This window comes from Chelonoidis abingdonii, chromosome 3 (assembly GCF_003597395.2).
Source record: "Chelonoidis abingdonii isolate Lonesome George chromosome 3, CheloAbing_2.0, whole genome shotgun sequence".
In the NCBI taxonomy this organism is placed as follows: Eukaryota; Metazoa; Chordata; order Testudines; family Testudinidae; genus Chelonoidis; species Chelonoidis abingdonii.
The window spans coordinates 40,818,059-40,835,861 of NC_133771.1; the positions used below are offsets into that span (position 1 = coordinate 40,818,059).

Below are 17,803 nucleotides of genomic sequence, written 5' to 3' on the forward strand. Positions count from 1 at the left end.
TGACCAGAGGACCAATCAGGGGACAGGATACTTTCAAATCTTGAGGGAGGGAAGTTTTTGTGTGTGCTGTTAGTTTTTGGTGGTTGTTCTCTCTGGGTTCTGAGAGTGATCAGACGTGCAATCAGGTTTCTCTCCATCTCCGATACAGGCTCTTATAAGTTTAAAATAGTAAGTACTAGGTAGATAAGTGAGTTAGGCTATATGTTTGTTTTCTTTATTTGCAAATGTGCATTTGCTGGAAGAGTTTAATTGTGCATTTGGCTGAAGGAGTTAAATATTTGTTTTTGCTGAAAGGATTTTAATTTGTACGTAATTTAGGCTGGAGGGTATTCCTAGTGTCTATAGCTGAAAACCCTGTACCTAATCCATCTTAAATTTACAAAGATAATTTTTCCTGTTTTCTCTCTTAATAAAAGCTTTTCTTGTTTACGAACCTGATTGTTTTTTATTCTGGTGAGACCCCAGGGGACTGGGTCTGGATCCATCAGGGACTTGGTGGGAGAAAGAAGGGAAGGGGGAGAGAGAGGTCAATTTTCTCTCTGTGTTAGGATTACTTTCTCTCTCAGGGAGATTCTGGGAGGGGAGAGAGAAGGAGGGAGGAAGGTGAATTTCCTCTCGTGTTTTGTGATTCAAGGAGTTTGAATCACAGTAATCTTCCAGGGTAACCCAGGAGGGAAGCCTGGGAAGGGCAACGGTGGGAAAGGGTTTACTTTCCTTGTGTTAAGATCCAGAGGATCTGGGTCTTGCGTTCCCTGGGCAAGGTTTTGGGGACCGGAGTTGTGCTGGACACTGGAATTCCTGGTTGGTGGCAGCACTACAGGTTCTAAGCTGGTAATCAAGCTTAGAGGAATTCATGCTGGTACCCCATCTTTTGGACGCTAAGGTTCAGAGTGGGGAATTATACCATGACAAGGGTATTTTCTATGTCTGTTATTTTTTTATTCCTACTTAATGACATAATGCATCTCCCCTTTGGTAGGAATTTATCTTCTCTGAGAGGAAGCTAGAGATTAATATTTCAGGAGCATAAATGAAAGCCCCGTACAAAAACTACAGTCCTAATCTGTACTAAAAATCCCCAGCAAACCTAGCAGTCTGTTCCCCCTACTTCTCAAGCAAGTATTTTAGTAGAGTTTTGTAGTGAGGGTTTATAATAGTCTTATAAAATCACTTATATTTGTAAAATATGCTTTAATACACTGTACAGTAACAAAAAAACCCACCATAGTCCAGAACAATAAAATGTATTTTAAACGTACTTTAAAAGCTTTAATGCATTCATTTGTTCACCTTCAAAATGGCAATGGGCTTCCCTCTTATTAACACCAATTAGAAAGGTAATATAGTACAGAATAAAACTGTCCGTACGGCTTTTCAAGGGATCGGGAATACCACCTTTGAAGTGTTAGATCTTGTAAAATGATTAATTGAGCTTTGCTGAAATTGTCCAGTCTCAAGTTCAAAAAGTTCTTTCATAATGTGACTTTAACTACAGTGTAGTCAAAAAGAATTGACCTTGGATCTCCTTTTTAAAGTAATGAAATTAAAAAGGCTGAGCACACTGAGTGCACATTAGTTAAACGTCAGCGTGTGAATGCTGGAAATTGTAACTTCTGCCTTTTTCCTTTAGGAAAAAGTCTATCTAAACAAGCTCTTTATATGCATATAGCTCTTTTATTATGAATACAGAAAATGTATGAGAAATTAAGAGAATCAGTGGTGTGAGTAGCAAACTACCCAGTTTTCCCATTGTGGTATTGGTAGGAGATGAGCATGAATTCAATCGACACACCTAGAAATCTGATATGTAAAAGCATTTTAATATAGTGATTACAGCTGTGAATAAGGTTTTTGTTCTGATCGCTCTCACTATGCAAATAAATTATTTGTGCCAATATCGAAATTCTAGAGTATCTCATTTCCATTTCCAATTTCTGATTTATCATTAATGTAGGCCCCAACATGTAACTTCTCTTATTTTCTACCTTACATTTAATGTGATTTTATGTTAATTGTGACAAAGAGCAATTTTTTTTCTTAGACATACCTTCTGTTCTTTGTAACAGAGCAGTCTGAAGAGCTCAGTGGTAATGGGTTTTAGTGGTGTCTTTTGCACCAAGAGTTCCCTTGCATGCATTTAAATTGAAGCTCCTTTACACCGCTTAAGGGCTCAGAGTAGCCTATCTATTTGTCCAGGAAATAGCACTCTCTTCGGCTTCTAAACAAGAGAAGGCTACAAGTACAACTTGAATGTTCCTTCTTTCTTTCCTTCTTCCTTTCATGTGCAGAAGGACGTTGATCATCTCTGGCAGCATCCCCTGTCAGGCCAATCCCAACCCTCTGTCTAGGCAGACTCGATAGCAAGTGTGAAAAAGCGAGACGGGAGTGGGAGTAATAGGAGCCTATATAAGAAAAAGCCCCACATATCGGAACCGTCCCTATAAAATTGGGACATCTGGGCACCCTACTTTCTTCTCACTGCCCACCTATCATTGAGAGTTCCTTAGAGGGAATTTTGTGGGCTATCATGCAACTGCATTCCGGCTGGTCCGACGACAGTTTTCCCTAGCCTGAGGGGTGGAGATCATTTGAGCCGTAATAGGAGAAAAATAACAGCAAGTTTCATGATTTGTAGACATGAGAAAACCAGCCAGTAGCTTTGATTATTAACTTCAAATACTAACTGTATACTAAGGTCAAAAGCAATGTTCTCCATCTGCATTTCATGTGCTCTAAATCAGCACCAGACTCACGTGTGTTTTAAGAGATGGGTTAATTCTTAGAATATTTATTGCAAATTTCTCAAATTAATATTCATTTATGAATATTCATATCCATTTTTGGCTTCTATTCAAATACTGTATAACGTGCGGTAATACGATTATATGCACACCATTCATCATTGGATTACTGCAGCTATCAGTTCCTGGAGCTGAAGGTGGAAGCAATGCAGAGGCCTCCAGTTTGTGAGGAATGTGGCCGCTCCCTCTTGAGTGGAATGCATCATGATGAGCTCGTCGTGCCCGTGCTCCACTCAGTATACTGACTACCATTTTTTATTCAAAACCTGATCTTCAAATCTCTCAATGAGTACCCATATATATCAGAGTCCACATCTTCATCCATGAATCTCCAAGACAGCGGCCTTCTGCTGTATACCTGTAACTAACAAAGACCATGATGGACTATGAGAGAGCAGAGATGAAGCATCAGTAAAAAGTTTAAAGTATATATAATTTTTTTTACTAGGGGACTGTGCAAGCTGAGATTTCTGTGTACCAAACCCTGAGCCTTGTTTAAAACTATTTGAATGTTGGATAGTGACTGAGTTATGTTAATGCTTTTCACCTGGGTATTCTATCTAAAGTAATGCAACTCAGTGATGTTCAGTGGACCTCACTAGGCAAATGTAATTCATCTCATGAGCAACTGAATATTGCGATGATGGAGTTGCAGAAAACGCTTAGATGCACAGCAGTAGCGCCTTTCAGACAGCTGTATGGCTTCTGTTAACATTGTTTAGAGTCAGTCCTTCAATTTGATTGTTGTGGAATTTTGAATATGGCATAGCAATTTAAAATAAATTCAGAATGTTAAGATTTAAAAGGGGAAAAAATATGACCATCAATGTACATGCTCTGTCAGAAAACATAACCCTTAAAGCAAGTTTTGAATTATGTGCCCTTTGCAGTTTTACATGATAGCTTTTCTTGTACATGGTAGCTTTTCTAAGAACTAAGGTGAAGAGAGGAATTACCCCATGAGCTGCAAGAAATGTAACTATATTTTGCTAATCTTAGACTATGTGGATTTTTTTCTGAAGTCTATTTGGTAGGAACCTCAGAATTAATATTTGTACAGTACACTGAAAATGTATGTCTCAATATGAGTTACTAATGGGAGGTTATTTAAGTAGTTAGTAGAACCTTATGTATACTTTCAGTGTTCTTTAATTTATATCCTTTTTTCTCTCCCTAGCACTGTAGCTACTAAAGTTTTTTCATAAGCCATAACTGTGATTCTACAGTCTTTCATAGAAGAATATCTATTTAAAGCATGCTTGATTTTTTTGTAGTCTTTCATTCTAATGTTAATTTTTTTTTCTGTTTTAGTTGTTGCAGTTAATTGCAAAATCTCAGCTAACCTCACTGAGTGGTGCAGCACAGAAGAACTACTTTAATATTTTGGACAAAATTGTACGAAAGGGTATGTTCAGGGTTCATTACCATTGACTGAGTTGCTTTTCTGACTTTTCAGTTAGTTTCATTATTTTTATATGTACTGCTTATGTCACAAAACAAAGGTAATGGCATATTTAATTCATGGAAATCTAATATATTTTTTAACCAGTTTCTTAACATTGAAGAATATCATTCAAAACAAATGTATAAAGTGATATCCGAGATTATCCTTCGTGGTCAGAAGTTCATGGTTTCTCTTTTACTATTCTGTACTCTTTATCAAATCTAAAATTTCTTAGTTCTGAACAAAACTATTCTTGTTTTTATTAACATGAATACATGTGAATGTCTTTTTTTAAAAATTCCTTTGCATGATGAACTAAAACATTTTAGTCCAAATTTGCCAAGTTACCCAACAGAGGTATGCAAGAAACTGCAATTATTCCTGGTATGTATAATAAGAAAACTGGGTTCTTGCATATCGATATTGGAAAATGTTGGGTTTTTTTTAAAGGTGACCACTGTATATGGAAAACATTTAATACTATCTATTGAAAATAGGAAATCCACTTGAATAACTAAGATGCAGCATTAATTTTATTAACACATGGCATGAAGTGTTGCACTGATGCCTTCATAGCAGTATTGTCTTAAGAATCAAATCCTGCACCTATGGGACCTGCCAGAGCAAATTCCATTGTGGGATCAGGGCATTTAGTTTGAAGTGAAACCACTGCTCAGCTGCAGTTTGAGTTAGTTTAGATAGGAAAATGTCAATAACTTGGGTTAAATGTAACAAATCAAGAGTTCTTATTCTTCTTTTCTAGTTTTGGAAGACCAACACAATCCACGCTTAATCAAAGATCTTCTTCAGGATCTGAGTTCTACTCTCTGTATACTAATTAGAGGAGTAGGGAAATCTGTGTTGGTGGGGAACATCAATATTTGGATTTGCCGATTAGAAACTATCCTTACATGGCAACAACAGCTAAAAAATCTTCAGATGAACAAGGTATATTAAATTTGTTAAATCAGAAATATGAGGTAAAAAGGGAGAAGGTGCTTTTGAATACTGGCTTTTGATCTGTATACAAGCAAAGTTATAAATATGTCTAAAGCCATTTTTACTTGACTTCATCAGTTATTCTGCACAAATGAAGATATAAAATTAAAGTTAAAATATTTTACACTCACTAAGTATTTTAATATCCTTTTTCTGTGAAAAGGACAACAGTAACTTTAAACTTTAACAACCTGCATTAAATGAGTCCTGGCAGATGTTCACAGACTTGATTTTCTGATAGCCCAACCATAAATTTCAAAACTGATAGCTCTGTTGACCTTAATCTGACTATTTAGAGATAATTATTCACTGATCAGACACATACAATAACTCTACCTTACTAAGGAGACACAGACCTGAAATCCAAGATTAAAGAGGGACCAAGAAAACATGAATAAAGCATTGAAATAGTGATTCCAAAGCTATGCAAGGCAACAGGGTTTTTTTCTATGAAACTAGGTAACTTCTGGAAGCAAAGTTTGGATCTGGGTCACTGCTTTTTTTTTTTTTTTTTTTAAGCATACTGTAGGAGGCGACAGAGGGTTAGGAGAGGAAGCAAGGCGAGGTATTGAGACTCTGGCGGGGGGGGAAGTAGGAGGAAGGGCAGTCAGCTGCAGGCTGGGAAGGAGAGTCCAGTTTTCTCTCTGCTGCCGGGCTCTTGCCCTCTGCCAGTATGCAGGTCTGTTGAAAAAAGTTTTTGAATGAGACAAGTTAAAGGACATTGAGGTTCAATGGGTAAAATTGGGACAAATACAACGTGGTTTTACAAGAGGTCTTGATAGTACCATCGATCGAGATGATGCAAAATCTGAGCAAATCATCTATTGTTGGTCTCCTGTGTACCCTTCTGATGGTGTATAAGCCAAATTCCCTAGAAGTGCACCTTTTGCTGCAGATGTTGCATTGGAAAGTTGCAGTTAGTGGGTTGTGTGTGCTGGTGCTCTGTTTGACGTCGTTCGCGTGCCTCTTGGTAAGACACTGGCAGGCGGGTCCCTTCCTCAAAGGTGTTGCAGGTTATTTCTGACTGTTGCACCGCTACTGTTTTCTGTTCGCTGGCGGTGTCGGTCTCGAAATCCCTGGGTTTGATACTGCTATACTGCACGTTGGCTTTGATGGTGTCCTTGTAACGTTTTCGTGGACGACCTATATGCTGGATGGCCTGGGAGAGCTCACCATAGAGAAACTGGCGGGCAATTCTGTTGGCATCCATGCGGTTGACATGACCAGTCCAACGTAGCTGTGACTTCATGATCATCATTTTGATGCTTGTCATCTGGGCTCTCTGGAGGACCTCAAGATTGGGCACTTTGTCTTGCCAGCGGATCTTCATGATGTTGTGGAGGCAACGCATGTGGAATGCTTCGAGCTGCTTGATGTGACGCCTGTATAGTTGTCTGAGACCAATACAGGTTTGAGTAAGTTTTTGATCGAGTGAGGAAAATCAAAACGTGACAGATTGAAAGTTCAAAACCACGTGGCCTTTTATTGGTGGAGAATGAGTTACAGCTTGGGCTGGGGAGGAGCGCTTTTACCAACTAACAATACTATTAGAATGAGAATATTTACACAACTTGAAACAATCTATTTAAATCCAACAACAAGAAATCAAACAATTTATAATTAACTGCTTACTAAAATTCAGACCAGATACACAAAAGCTAAATAAACTGTGTGCACATTAATTAAATAATGTAAAATACAACAATTAACCACAATAGCAATTAATACAACAATTTAACTTTTATATACTATATACATAACTTGCACCAAACAACAACAATATATACAGTTCTGTACCAAATAAGGGAGGGAAAAAGAGAAGAGGCTAAGTAAACAGAATATTACAGAAATTAGAATACAAATACCGCACTCCAGGCACAGCTGACCAGCAGTACAGACATCGAGAGCATAACAAATTGATGGGAATTAATCCCACCCATCCCGAGCCGGCTAAATCTGCAGGAGACCCTTCTAGCTGAAAGGAGAATCCAAGTTTTCCAGCTAACATGCGGATACTCCTGCAGATTTTGGCACGAGACATGATTTTATTCAAAAACTCTCTTACTCGTGTCAGCATCTGATTAGTCCCTAGCTCCTTCATCTTCCAGGTTCCGAGTTGGAGCCCTCCACATAAACAGGATCTGCACACAGCACACTACCCTTATGCATACAGTATGCTGGTATTTTTGCACAAGGCACTAGCCTGACCCCTAGGTGACCAGGCAAAAAGGCGGGGAAATGCACACTGCGCTATAATGTTGCACACCGCGCTAGCCTGACCCTTCGGTGACCAGGGAAAAAGAGCGGGAGAATGCACACCGCACTACAGTGTTGCACACGGTACCAGTGTGACCTTTTGACCAACAATTGGCCATACAGACGCCATGTTTGAGCATAGGCTTAGGGCTGCGACAATAGTGTCCATGTTTCACACCCGTACAAAAGAGATGAAAGAACAGGAGCTCTATACACAAGCAGTTTTGTTGACATCCGGATGTTGTGGTGGTTTAAAACTTTGACACACAGATAGCCGAGTGCCTAGCTTGCTTTGGATATTCGTGCGTTGATCTCATTATCCAATGATTCATCACTGGATATGACACTACCCAGATATTTAAAGTTCTCCACTACTTTAAGCTGAGTGCCATCAATGGAGATACTCAGGACAGAAGCATTTGATCCAGGTATAGGTTGATGGAGAACTTCTGTCTTTTCAAGGCTGATAGTTAGTCCGAAGAGTTGCGAGGCCTCAGCAAACTTGTTGACAACATGCTGAAGATCGTTTTCAGTGTGAGCCATGAGAGCACAGTTGTCGGCAAAGAGTGCCTCAAGAAGGAGTTTCTGCACTGTCTAAGTCTTTGCATTCAGGCGACGGAGGTCAAAAAGTGAACCATAGTGCCGGTATTTCAAATATATACCTCAATCCAGATCTTTCATTGCATGGTTAAGGTTAAGTTACAAGAGGTAGATCGTGCCAAACCAACCTGATCTCCTTCTTTGAGAAGGTAACAGATTTTTTTTAGACAAAGGAAATGCAGTGGGTCTAATTCACCTCGATTTCAGTATGGCATTTGATATGGTTCCACATGGGGAATTATTAGCTAAATTGGAAAAGATGGGGATCAGTATGAAAATTGAAAGGTGAATAAGGAACTGGTTAAAGAGGAGATTATAACGGGTAATACTGACAGGTGAACTGTCAGGCTGGAAGGAGGTTACTAGTGGAGTTCCTCAGGGATCGATTTTGGGACTAATCTTGTTTAATCTTTTTATTACTGACCTTAGCACAAAAAGTGGGAATGTGCTAATAAAGTTTGCGGATGACACAAAGCTAGGACGTATTGTTGTTACAGAGAAGGACTGGGATATCATACAGGAAGATCTGGATGACCTTGTAAACTGGAGTAACAGTAATAGGATGAAATTTAATAGTGAAAAGTGCAAGGTTATGCATTTAGGGATTAATAACAAGAATTTTGGTAATAAATTGGGGACACATCAGTTGGAAGTAACAGAGGAGGAAATGTTTTTGTGCATTTTTAATTCAATTCCAATTTCCAAATAGAGCTTGACACAAATCATGAGTAAACAGTCATCTAGTCAATGAGAAGTATATCATTCACCGTTTTCTAACATAATAAAAAATATAAAAATTAAGAATGAATAAATATATGTTAAGCTATCTAATTGCGTAAATAAATGAGGATAGATACATTGTGTCTCCTGGTTAGCAAGAAGAAGTAGCAAATTTAGTGTGAAAGCTATATTTAGCTCCAAATCAACGTGTTAATGGACACCAATGAATGAGAATAGGCTCTAGTTATTTTCCTAAAGAAAGAAGTATCAATGCAAAACATGATTAAAATTGATTTATTTAAATCAATCCACCCTGAAGCAAAGTTAGAAGACCTTAGCAGCAATAAACTAATATAACTGCTTATCTAATATACAACTTTGCTTATTTGGTAGGTAGCGGGGATGGAATCAGGAATTTACTCTGACTTGTTACTTTATTATTCTGCCCTGAATAAATCACAACACATTTTGAAATAGAAGATAGATTACACATAAAAAAAAATGGGTAATTCAGCCTTGAAGATACTTGTCATGTGGCCAACAAACCAAAATACCATCCTTGCTTGACAGATAGTTCTTGACTTGTTATTTCCTTTATTTTATATCAGTAACTTCCACTGAGTGCTTTTGCCTTAGTTGTGTATTACAAATGCAAGATTGGAGTCATTATGTTCACAGATGCCTGAGCATGATGATCTCTGAAAAATTATACACAAGATCAGCAGAGAATCCTGTGGCACCTTATAGACTAACAGACGTTTTGGAGCGTGAGCTTTCGTGGGTGAATACCCACTTCGTCAGACGCAGGTAGTGGAAATTTCCAGGGGCAGGTATATATATGACTAGCAAAGCAGCTAGAGATAACGAGGTTAGTTCCAATCAGGGAGGACGAAGGCCCGTTCTAGCATTGAGGTGTGAAAACCAAAGGAGGAAAAACTGTTCTTGTAGTTGGCACGCCATTCACCAGTCTTTGTTCAGCCCTGAGGTTATGTGTCAAATTGCAGATGAATGAAGCTCAGCAAGTTCTCTTGAAGTCGGTCCTGAAGTTTTGCTGCAGATGGCCACCTAAAGGTCTGCTATAGTGTGGCCAGGAGGTGACGTGCTCTTCTAACAGGTTTTTGTATATTGCCATGTCCTAAATCTATTTGTGTCCATTTATCCTTTTCCTTAGGACATGTCCAAGTTGGGCGATGTACATAGCAGAAGGGGCATTGCTGCATATGATGTATATACAATTGGTGACGTGCAGATAATGAACGGTGATGGTGTGCTGATCTGGGTTAGTGGTCTGTGATGGTGCGCCGGTATAGATATGTGGGCAGAGTTGGCATCGGGGTTTTGTTGCATGATGGTTCTGAGCTAGAGCTACTATGGTCGTATGCAGTTGCTGGTAGAATACGTTTCAGGTTGCCGGTTGTCTGTGCAAGGATTGCCTGCAACCCAAGGCCTGTGAAAAGTGGGGTCGTTGTCCCAGGATGGTTGTCAGACTCCCTGATGATGCGTTGGAGGGTTTTTAGCTGGGGTGTTATGGATGGCCAGTGAAGTTCCTGTTGTTCTTCTTGTTTGTCTTGCAGTAGGAAGCTTCTGGGTACACGTTGGCCCTGTTGATCGTTTCCTTATTCCTTGTGCGGTAATGTATTTGAGAAGCTTGATGGAGAGTTTGTAGTGTTGGTCTCTGTCTGAGGGTTAGAGCAGAATGCGGTGTACCGTCAGTGCTTGGCTTAGACAATGGATCGTGTGATGTGCCCGGGATGGAAGCCTGGAGGCATGAAGTAGCATCAGCGTTGTAGATTTTCGATATAGGTGGTGTATGTGACCATCACTTATTTGCACCGGGTTCTACAAAGTGGACCTCCTGTAGATTGGTCCCATGCTGAGTGAATGTGGGTGGAAGCTGTGAAATCGTGTGACAATTTTTCTGAAGTCTCCTTCCGCATGGGTCCAGTGGAATGAAGATGTCATCAAGTAGCGTAGTTAGAGAAGGCATGAGTGATGAGAGCTGGTGCCTGGACTGCGCTGACGGGGATCCATGGAAGAGGACTCTTGTCCAGGATATATACTCCCTTGGCAGCACTCTGATATGTGCTCTCCTATCAGTGGGCAGAATCAATATTTCGTCTGTTGGGGGCTCTCTTGCGAGTGGGATTTGTCCTATCTCTTCCCTCCAACTGCCTAACATTCCAATATCTATTGCACATTCTGTTAAGTAATGACATACACTTCAAGTGGCTTTAATAATGGTTTCTCTTATTTGATTGTCCAGTACTATAATAAGGTTCAGGATTACTATAGTGAGGAAAAACTATGGGTTCGTTTTAATGTTGTGTATTTTCTGAAAGTTGGTGTGTATGCAACTTTTAACTAATTTTCAGACAGCATATTTTTGGATTTTCCCATTTAATTTCCAACCACTTTTCGATCCAAAAGCGAACTTATGTTCTAAATGTAATCTTATACGTAACACCAGAAAACTAAAGCTGTAAAACCACATTATCAACTTCTGTCCTTGAGGTATTTAATTTTCAATAACAAAACTTGCAAGAAATAATCTAAACAAATGTGAAAAACCCAAATGATCAAAAAATATCAAAACTTGCAAAAAAAACAAAAAAACCTGGTCATATTTTTCAGGGATCACACGAGCAACACAACCTCTCTCTCTCTCTCTCTCTCTCTCTCTCTCTCTCTCTCAAATTTTAAAAGATGAAATAAAAAAGATTTTTTGGTTTAAACCTAAAATTGAAAACTCTACTTATGTTATACTAACAACTCCATGCAGTTAAAAGTTAACTCTTTTTGTTTTTTCAGCAAGTCAACAATGGTCTCACGCTCAGTGATCTCCCTCTGCATATGCTGAATAACATTTTATACAGGTTCTCAGATGGCTGGGATATTATTATGCTAGGTCAAGTGACCCCAACATTGTACATGCTCAGCGAAGACAGGCAGTTGTGGAAAAAACTTTGCCAGTACCATTTTGCAGAAAAACAGGTAACGAGAGAGAGAGAGGTGTGTGTGTGTGTGTTAAATCTGATACTTTTTTCTGTCGTACTGAATGAAGATGATCTCAGTATGAATTCCTCAGTGAATTTGCCCTTGCTTTTACGTTGAACTATGGCAGTGTGGGTAACAGGAAAGTGATCTGTTTTTTTCAGAGGTGGTGTCTAACCTCAGTTCCCATTGATTTCTGTGAGAAATGTGATCTGTACATCAACCGAAGAGACTTCATCCGGATGTTTCCCATGCAGTGGTGGGGAATACAATGGAGGCAGTGTCTATACTAAGCTTTTTTTCCTCCGTATTTCCCACCATTCCTGCCAACTGTGGCAGATTGGACTCTTAAAGCTTTAGTATATGCATTTTAGATGCCAAGGTAATAGGTACTTCAAGATAAGATTTTTCATAAATTATACAAATCTGAATAGTCAGCCATGAGCTTCTAGATTATATTTCTCTACCTAGACTATTATGAGTAGATTTTCTTGTATACAATTAATTTTTACCACACATACATTAGTCTCAGAGTTCACCTAATAACATTCATATTCATGATTTTAATCTCAAGGCATCTAGATAGACATATGTGTCGTACTGGGGAGGAGCCAGTGCTACATGTAGGTACTAATGACATAGGGAAGGGTAGGAGAGATGTCCTGGAGGCCAAATTTGGGCTGCTAGGAAAGAGACTGACACCCTGGATCTCTATGGTGGCATTCTCAGAAATGCTTCCAGTTCCATGCCAGGTAGGCAGGAAGAGCTCCAGAGTCTCAATGTGCGGATGAGACGATGGTGTAAGAAGGAGGGGTTTAGATTTAGTAGGAACTGGGGAAACTTTTGAGATAGGGGGAGCCTATCCAGGAAGGATGGGCTCCACCTAAACCAAAGTGGATCCAGACTCCTGGCACTTAACATTAAAAAGGTTGCAGAACAGTTTTTAAACTAAGAGAGGGGGGAATCTAAGAGATTGCTGCAGAAGAGCACATGGATCAGACAGAGACTTCTCTTAGAGGGGAGTCTATTGATAGAGATTCTCTAGGTTTTAGTTCAGGAGGCAAGGACGGTAGAGCATAAAGCATTGGGCCAGATCAGAATGAGAAATTCAATTAAAAAAGAATCACGACACATCAGTAAGAGGCAGACAATAAACAGCACAGGTGAATTATTAAAATAGGTAACAATGCTAAAGTTAAATATGAGATGCCAGTGAACTGAGCTCAGTAAGGAGGTATGATAATAACGACAGCATACAGAAAACCTGGCAGATGAGGACAAATCATTTGCGACACAATCTTCCGAGTAATATATGTAGCAAGGAAGCAGGTCGTGCGGGGAGGGAGTATTATATTGAAAGAAATTGTAGAATAAATGAAGTAAAATCTTAAATGAACACATGTCCATAGAATCACGAAGTAATTCGCTCTAAGTACAGAATATACAGTAGGGAATCTTTAATCGACGCTGACAGTGATAGTATCTATAGGATGCAAGGGAGGATTTAGAGAAGGCTATCAAATAAAGACTCAACACAGCTGGGAGTTTCATTTTATCCCATATTGATGGGTTACGATGGTCACCTCACAACAAACATGCAGAGAGACATCAGTTCTCATATTTAACATCACTGTCTTTGAGCAGCTGTTTACAGAACTCGAAGGGAGAAGACAATTCTCGATTTAGTCGAGTGGAACACAGGATCTGCGGTCCAAAGAGCGTAACATAACAGGACCACTTGGAAATAGTGACCATAATTGTATAACATTTTAAACTTCCTGTGTGGCGAAGAACACCTCAGCAAAGCCCCAACATTGTGGCAATTTTAATTTCAGAAAAGAGAACTATGCAAAATGAGGAGGTTAGTTAACAAGAACATTAAAGGTACAGGTGACTAAGAGTGAAATCCCTCTGCCAAGTGTATGGACACTTAAAGAACATAATAGAGGCCCAACTTAAATGGTATATCTCAATAAAAAACAACAGTAAAGAAACTAAGAAAAGAGCACTGTGGCTTACGACATGTAAAAGACAGAGTGAAGGATAAAAGCCCACTTTAAAGTGGAAGTCCAATATCCTAATGAGGGTAAATAGAAAGGACACATAAACACTGCCAAAATTAACTGTAATAAAAAGCCAAAAAGGATTTGAGGAACAGCTAACGCAAAAACTAAAAGGTACATACTACAAAATTAGTTTAATACATTAAAGCAGAGAAGAGTTAAACAGCAACCAGTGGGCGTTATTCTTCTGGAGACTTATCGAGATCAAATCAGAGGAATCGCCACGTTAACACGAGCAGATAAAGACATCCGTTCAATGCAGAGTAAATTAAATAACACTTTTGACTTATCAGCTTCGATGGCTGCGAGATGTGTAGAAGATTCCATAAAACCTTCGAGGCTTGTGCCTTTGTGAGCGAACAATTCACTGAGGACAAGTTTGTCTACAGATTGTAAGTGTTATTAGAGGGGGTTTGGAACATAACTTGAGATAACACTAAGAGTACAAGTCACTGGAGCCTACCTAGGAGTTCTGGCAAAAGATATATGCAATTGAAAATCGTATCGGACTTATAAATTTGTTTGTAAGCCGTGTCCTTTAAATCAGCTTTCTGTACCCAGAGCTAGAAGATCTAATCAACGAGTAGCTAATAAACATTCTACGAGAGAGTTGACCCAATTACAGGACGGTAATAAGTATAGTTTTACACCAACTCAATGAAAAATAAAAGATCAAGTGGGGTAGCGTGTTACCGTCTGTTGGCAGGGGAATTGGGCACTTATGACTACAAGATGCTTTTGGGGCGTCCATTGTGGAGTGTACCCACTTCATCAGACGCAGGTAGTGGAGAATTTCCAGGCGGTATATATATGCTAGCATCAAGCTAGAGATAATGAGGTTAGTTCGTCAGTGAGGGTGAGGCCCTGTTCTAGACAGGTAGAGAGTGTTGAAAACCAAGGGAGGAAGAACTGTCTGATTGGCACGCCACTTCACCGCTTGATTGAGTCAGAGCTATAGTGTGCAAATTTGCAAATGGAACTGAGCTCAGCAGTTTCTCTTTGAAGTTCTGGTCCTGAAGTTTTTGCTGCAGGATACCACCTTAAGGTCTGCTATAGTGTGGCCAGGGAGGTTGAAGTGTCTCCTACAGGTTTTTGTATTTGCCATTTCCTGATATCTCATTTGTGTCCATTTATCCTTTTACCGTTAGTGATTGTCAGTTTGGACGATGTAATAGCAGAGGGGCATTGCTGGCATATGATGGCGTATATTACATTGGTGGACGTGCAGGTGAATGAACAGTGATGGTATTGAGACTGATCTGGTTAGGTCCTATGATGGTGTCGCTGGTGTAGATATGTGGGCAGAGTTGGCATCGGGTTTGTGCATGGATTGGTTCCTGAGCAGAGTTACTTGGTACGGTGTGCAGTTGCTGGTGAGAATACGTTTAGGTTGGCAGGTTGTCTGTGGGCAAGGATGGCCTGCCACCAAGTCCGTGAAGTGTGGGATCATTGTCCAGGATGGGTTGTAGTCCCTGATGATGCGTTGGAGGGGTTTTAGCTGGGGGCTGTAAGTGATGGCCAGTGGAGTCTGTTGGTTCTTTCTTGGGTTTGTGCGCAGTAGGAGGCTTCTGGTACACGTTCTGGTCTCTGTTGTCTGTTTCCTAATTTCCTCGGCGGGTATTGTAGTTTTGAGATGCTTGGTGGAATTTGTAGGTGTTTGTCTCTGTCGAGGGAGTAGGTAGATGCGGTTGTACCTCAGTGCTTGGCTGCGACAATTGGATCGTGTGATTGTGCCCAGGATGGAAGCGGAAGCATGAAGTAGGGTAGCGCCGGTAGGTTTTTGATATAGAGTGGTGTTAATGTGACCATCACTTAGTCTTGCACCGTGGTGTCTGAAAGTGGATCTCCTGTGTAGATTGGTCAGGCTGAGGTTGAGGTTGGGGTGGAAGTTGTTGAAATCAGATATCAGGAATGGCAATCAAAACCTGTAGGAGAGCACTTCAACCTCCCTGGCCACACTATAGCAGACCTTAAGGTGGCTATCCTGCAGCAAAAAAACTTCGGAACAGACTTAAAGAGAAACTGCTGAGCTTCAGTTCATTTGCAAATTTGCAACTATCAGCTCTGGACTCAACAAGACTGTGAATGGCTTGGCCAATTACAGAACCAGTTTCTCCTCCCTTGGTTTTACACCTCTACTGCTAGAACAGGCCTCACCTCCCTGACTGACTAACCTCGTTATCTCTAGCTTGCTTGCTAGCATATATATACCTGCCCCTGGAAATTTCCATACCTGCGTCTGACGAAGTGGGTATTACCCACGACAAGCTACGGCTGCCAAACGTCTGTTAGTCTATAGGTGACAGGATTCAATAGTAAAATAAATTGTCAAGACACATAGAAGAACATAAATTGTTGGGCAAAAGTCAACATGTGTCTCTTTAAGGAAATCATATCTTACTAATCTGTTGGGGTTTCTTTGAAGGGTCAACAAAAACATGAACAAGGGGGATCCAGTGGACAATAGTGTACTTAGATTTCCAGAAAGCCCTTTCACAAGGTCCTCACCAAAGCTCTAATGTAAATTCAAGTTGTCATGGGATAAGAAGGAAGATCTTCATGGATTGAGAACTGGTTAAGAAGGGAATAAAGAGTAGGAATAATGGTAAATTTTCAGAATGGAGAGGGGTAACTAGTGGTGTTTCCCAGACCACTATTCAACTTATTCATAAATGCTCTGGAGAAAGGGTAAACAGTGAGGTGGCAAAGTTTGCAGATGATACTAAACTGCTCAGGATAGTTAATAAGACAAAGCAGACTGTGAAGAACTTCAAAAAGATCTCACAAAACTAAGTGATTGGGCAAAAAATGGCAAATGAAATTTAATGTGCATAAATGTAAAGTAATGCACATGGGAAAATAAACCAACTATTCATAACAATTTGATGGGGGCTAAATTAGCTACAACTAATCAGGAAAGAGATCTTGGAGTCATTGTGGATAGTTCTCTGGAGACCTCCCCACAGTGTGCAGTGGCAGTCAAAAAAGCAAAAGGATGTTAGGAATCATTAAAAAGGGATGAGAAGAGACGGAGAACTATTATTGCTTATATAAATCCATGGTACGCCCACATCTTGAATACTGCATACGGATGTAGTCTCCTCATCTCAAAAAGATATACTGGCATTTAGAAATGGTTCAGAGAAGGGCAACTAAATGATTAGGGTTTGGAACAGGCCCATGTGAGAGAGATTAAAGGCTAGAACTTTTCAGCTTAGAAAAAAGGAGACTATGGGAGGATATGATAGAGGTATATAAATCACGAGTGATATAAAATCATGAGCTGGAGAAAGTGAATAAGAAAAAGTATTTACTTGTTCCCATAATATAAGAACTAGGGCCACAAATAAAATTAATGGGCAGCAGGTTTAAAACAAATTAAAGGAAGTTCTTCTTCAGCACACGCGCAGTCAACTGCTGGAATCCTTTCCTGAGGACTTTTGTGAGGCTAGGACTGTAACATTGTTAAAGAGAACTAGATAAATTCTTGGAGGATAAGTCCATTAATGCTTTAGCTAGATGGGTAAGAATGGAGTCCCTAAGCCTCTTTGTCGAGAGGTGGAGATGGATGGCAGGAGAGAGATCACTTGATCATTACCTGTTAGGTTCATTCCTCTTGGGGCATCTGGCATTGCACTGTCTGCAGACAGGATACTGAGCGGATGGACCTTTGGTCTAACAGTATGGACATTTTATGTTGTTATGTTAACCTACCCATTCTTTAAACCCTCAGTAATGGGGTGTGTGTGTGTGTGTGTGTCTACACACACACCCTTGCCCTTTAACACACAAGGCTAAGAGTTTAAGAACTGCTTTCCAAACAACTGTCAAAGAAATTCCATTACTGGTTGGAAGTGAGTCAGAATAGCCTCATTCTGTTACATTGGGTGAACTCTAAGGCCTTAGACCAAACTTAGAAAAACTAACCC

At 39.9% G+C, this 17,803-nt stretch overlaps 1 protein-coding gene across 5 annotated transcripts in view; it reads left to right on the plus strand.

Moving 5' to 3' along the window:
• Nucleotides 1–17,803, plus strand: part of FBXO25 (F-box protein 25) — a 68,690-nt gene that overhangs the window by 34,385 nt on the left and 16,502 nt on the right. For all 5 annotated transcript variants that reach the window (XM_032782673.2, XM_075063702.1, XM_032782670.2 and 2 more), the window contains exons 6-8: nucleotides 4,113–4,206; nucleotides 5,009–5,193; nucleotides 11,629–11,811. In XM_032782673.2, the coding sequence (XP_032638564.1) occupies nucleotides 4,113–4,206; nucleotides 5,009–5,193; nucleotides 11,629–11,811 (462 nt within the window). The remainder of the gene's footprint in view (nucleotides 1–4,112; nucleotides 4,207–5,008; nucleotides 5,194–11,628; nucleotides 11,812–17,803) is intronic.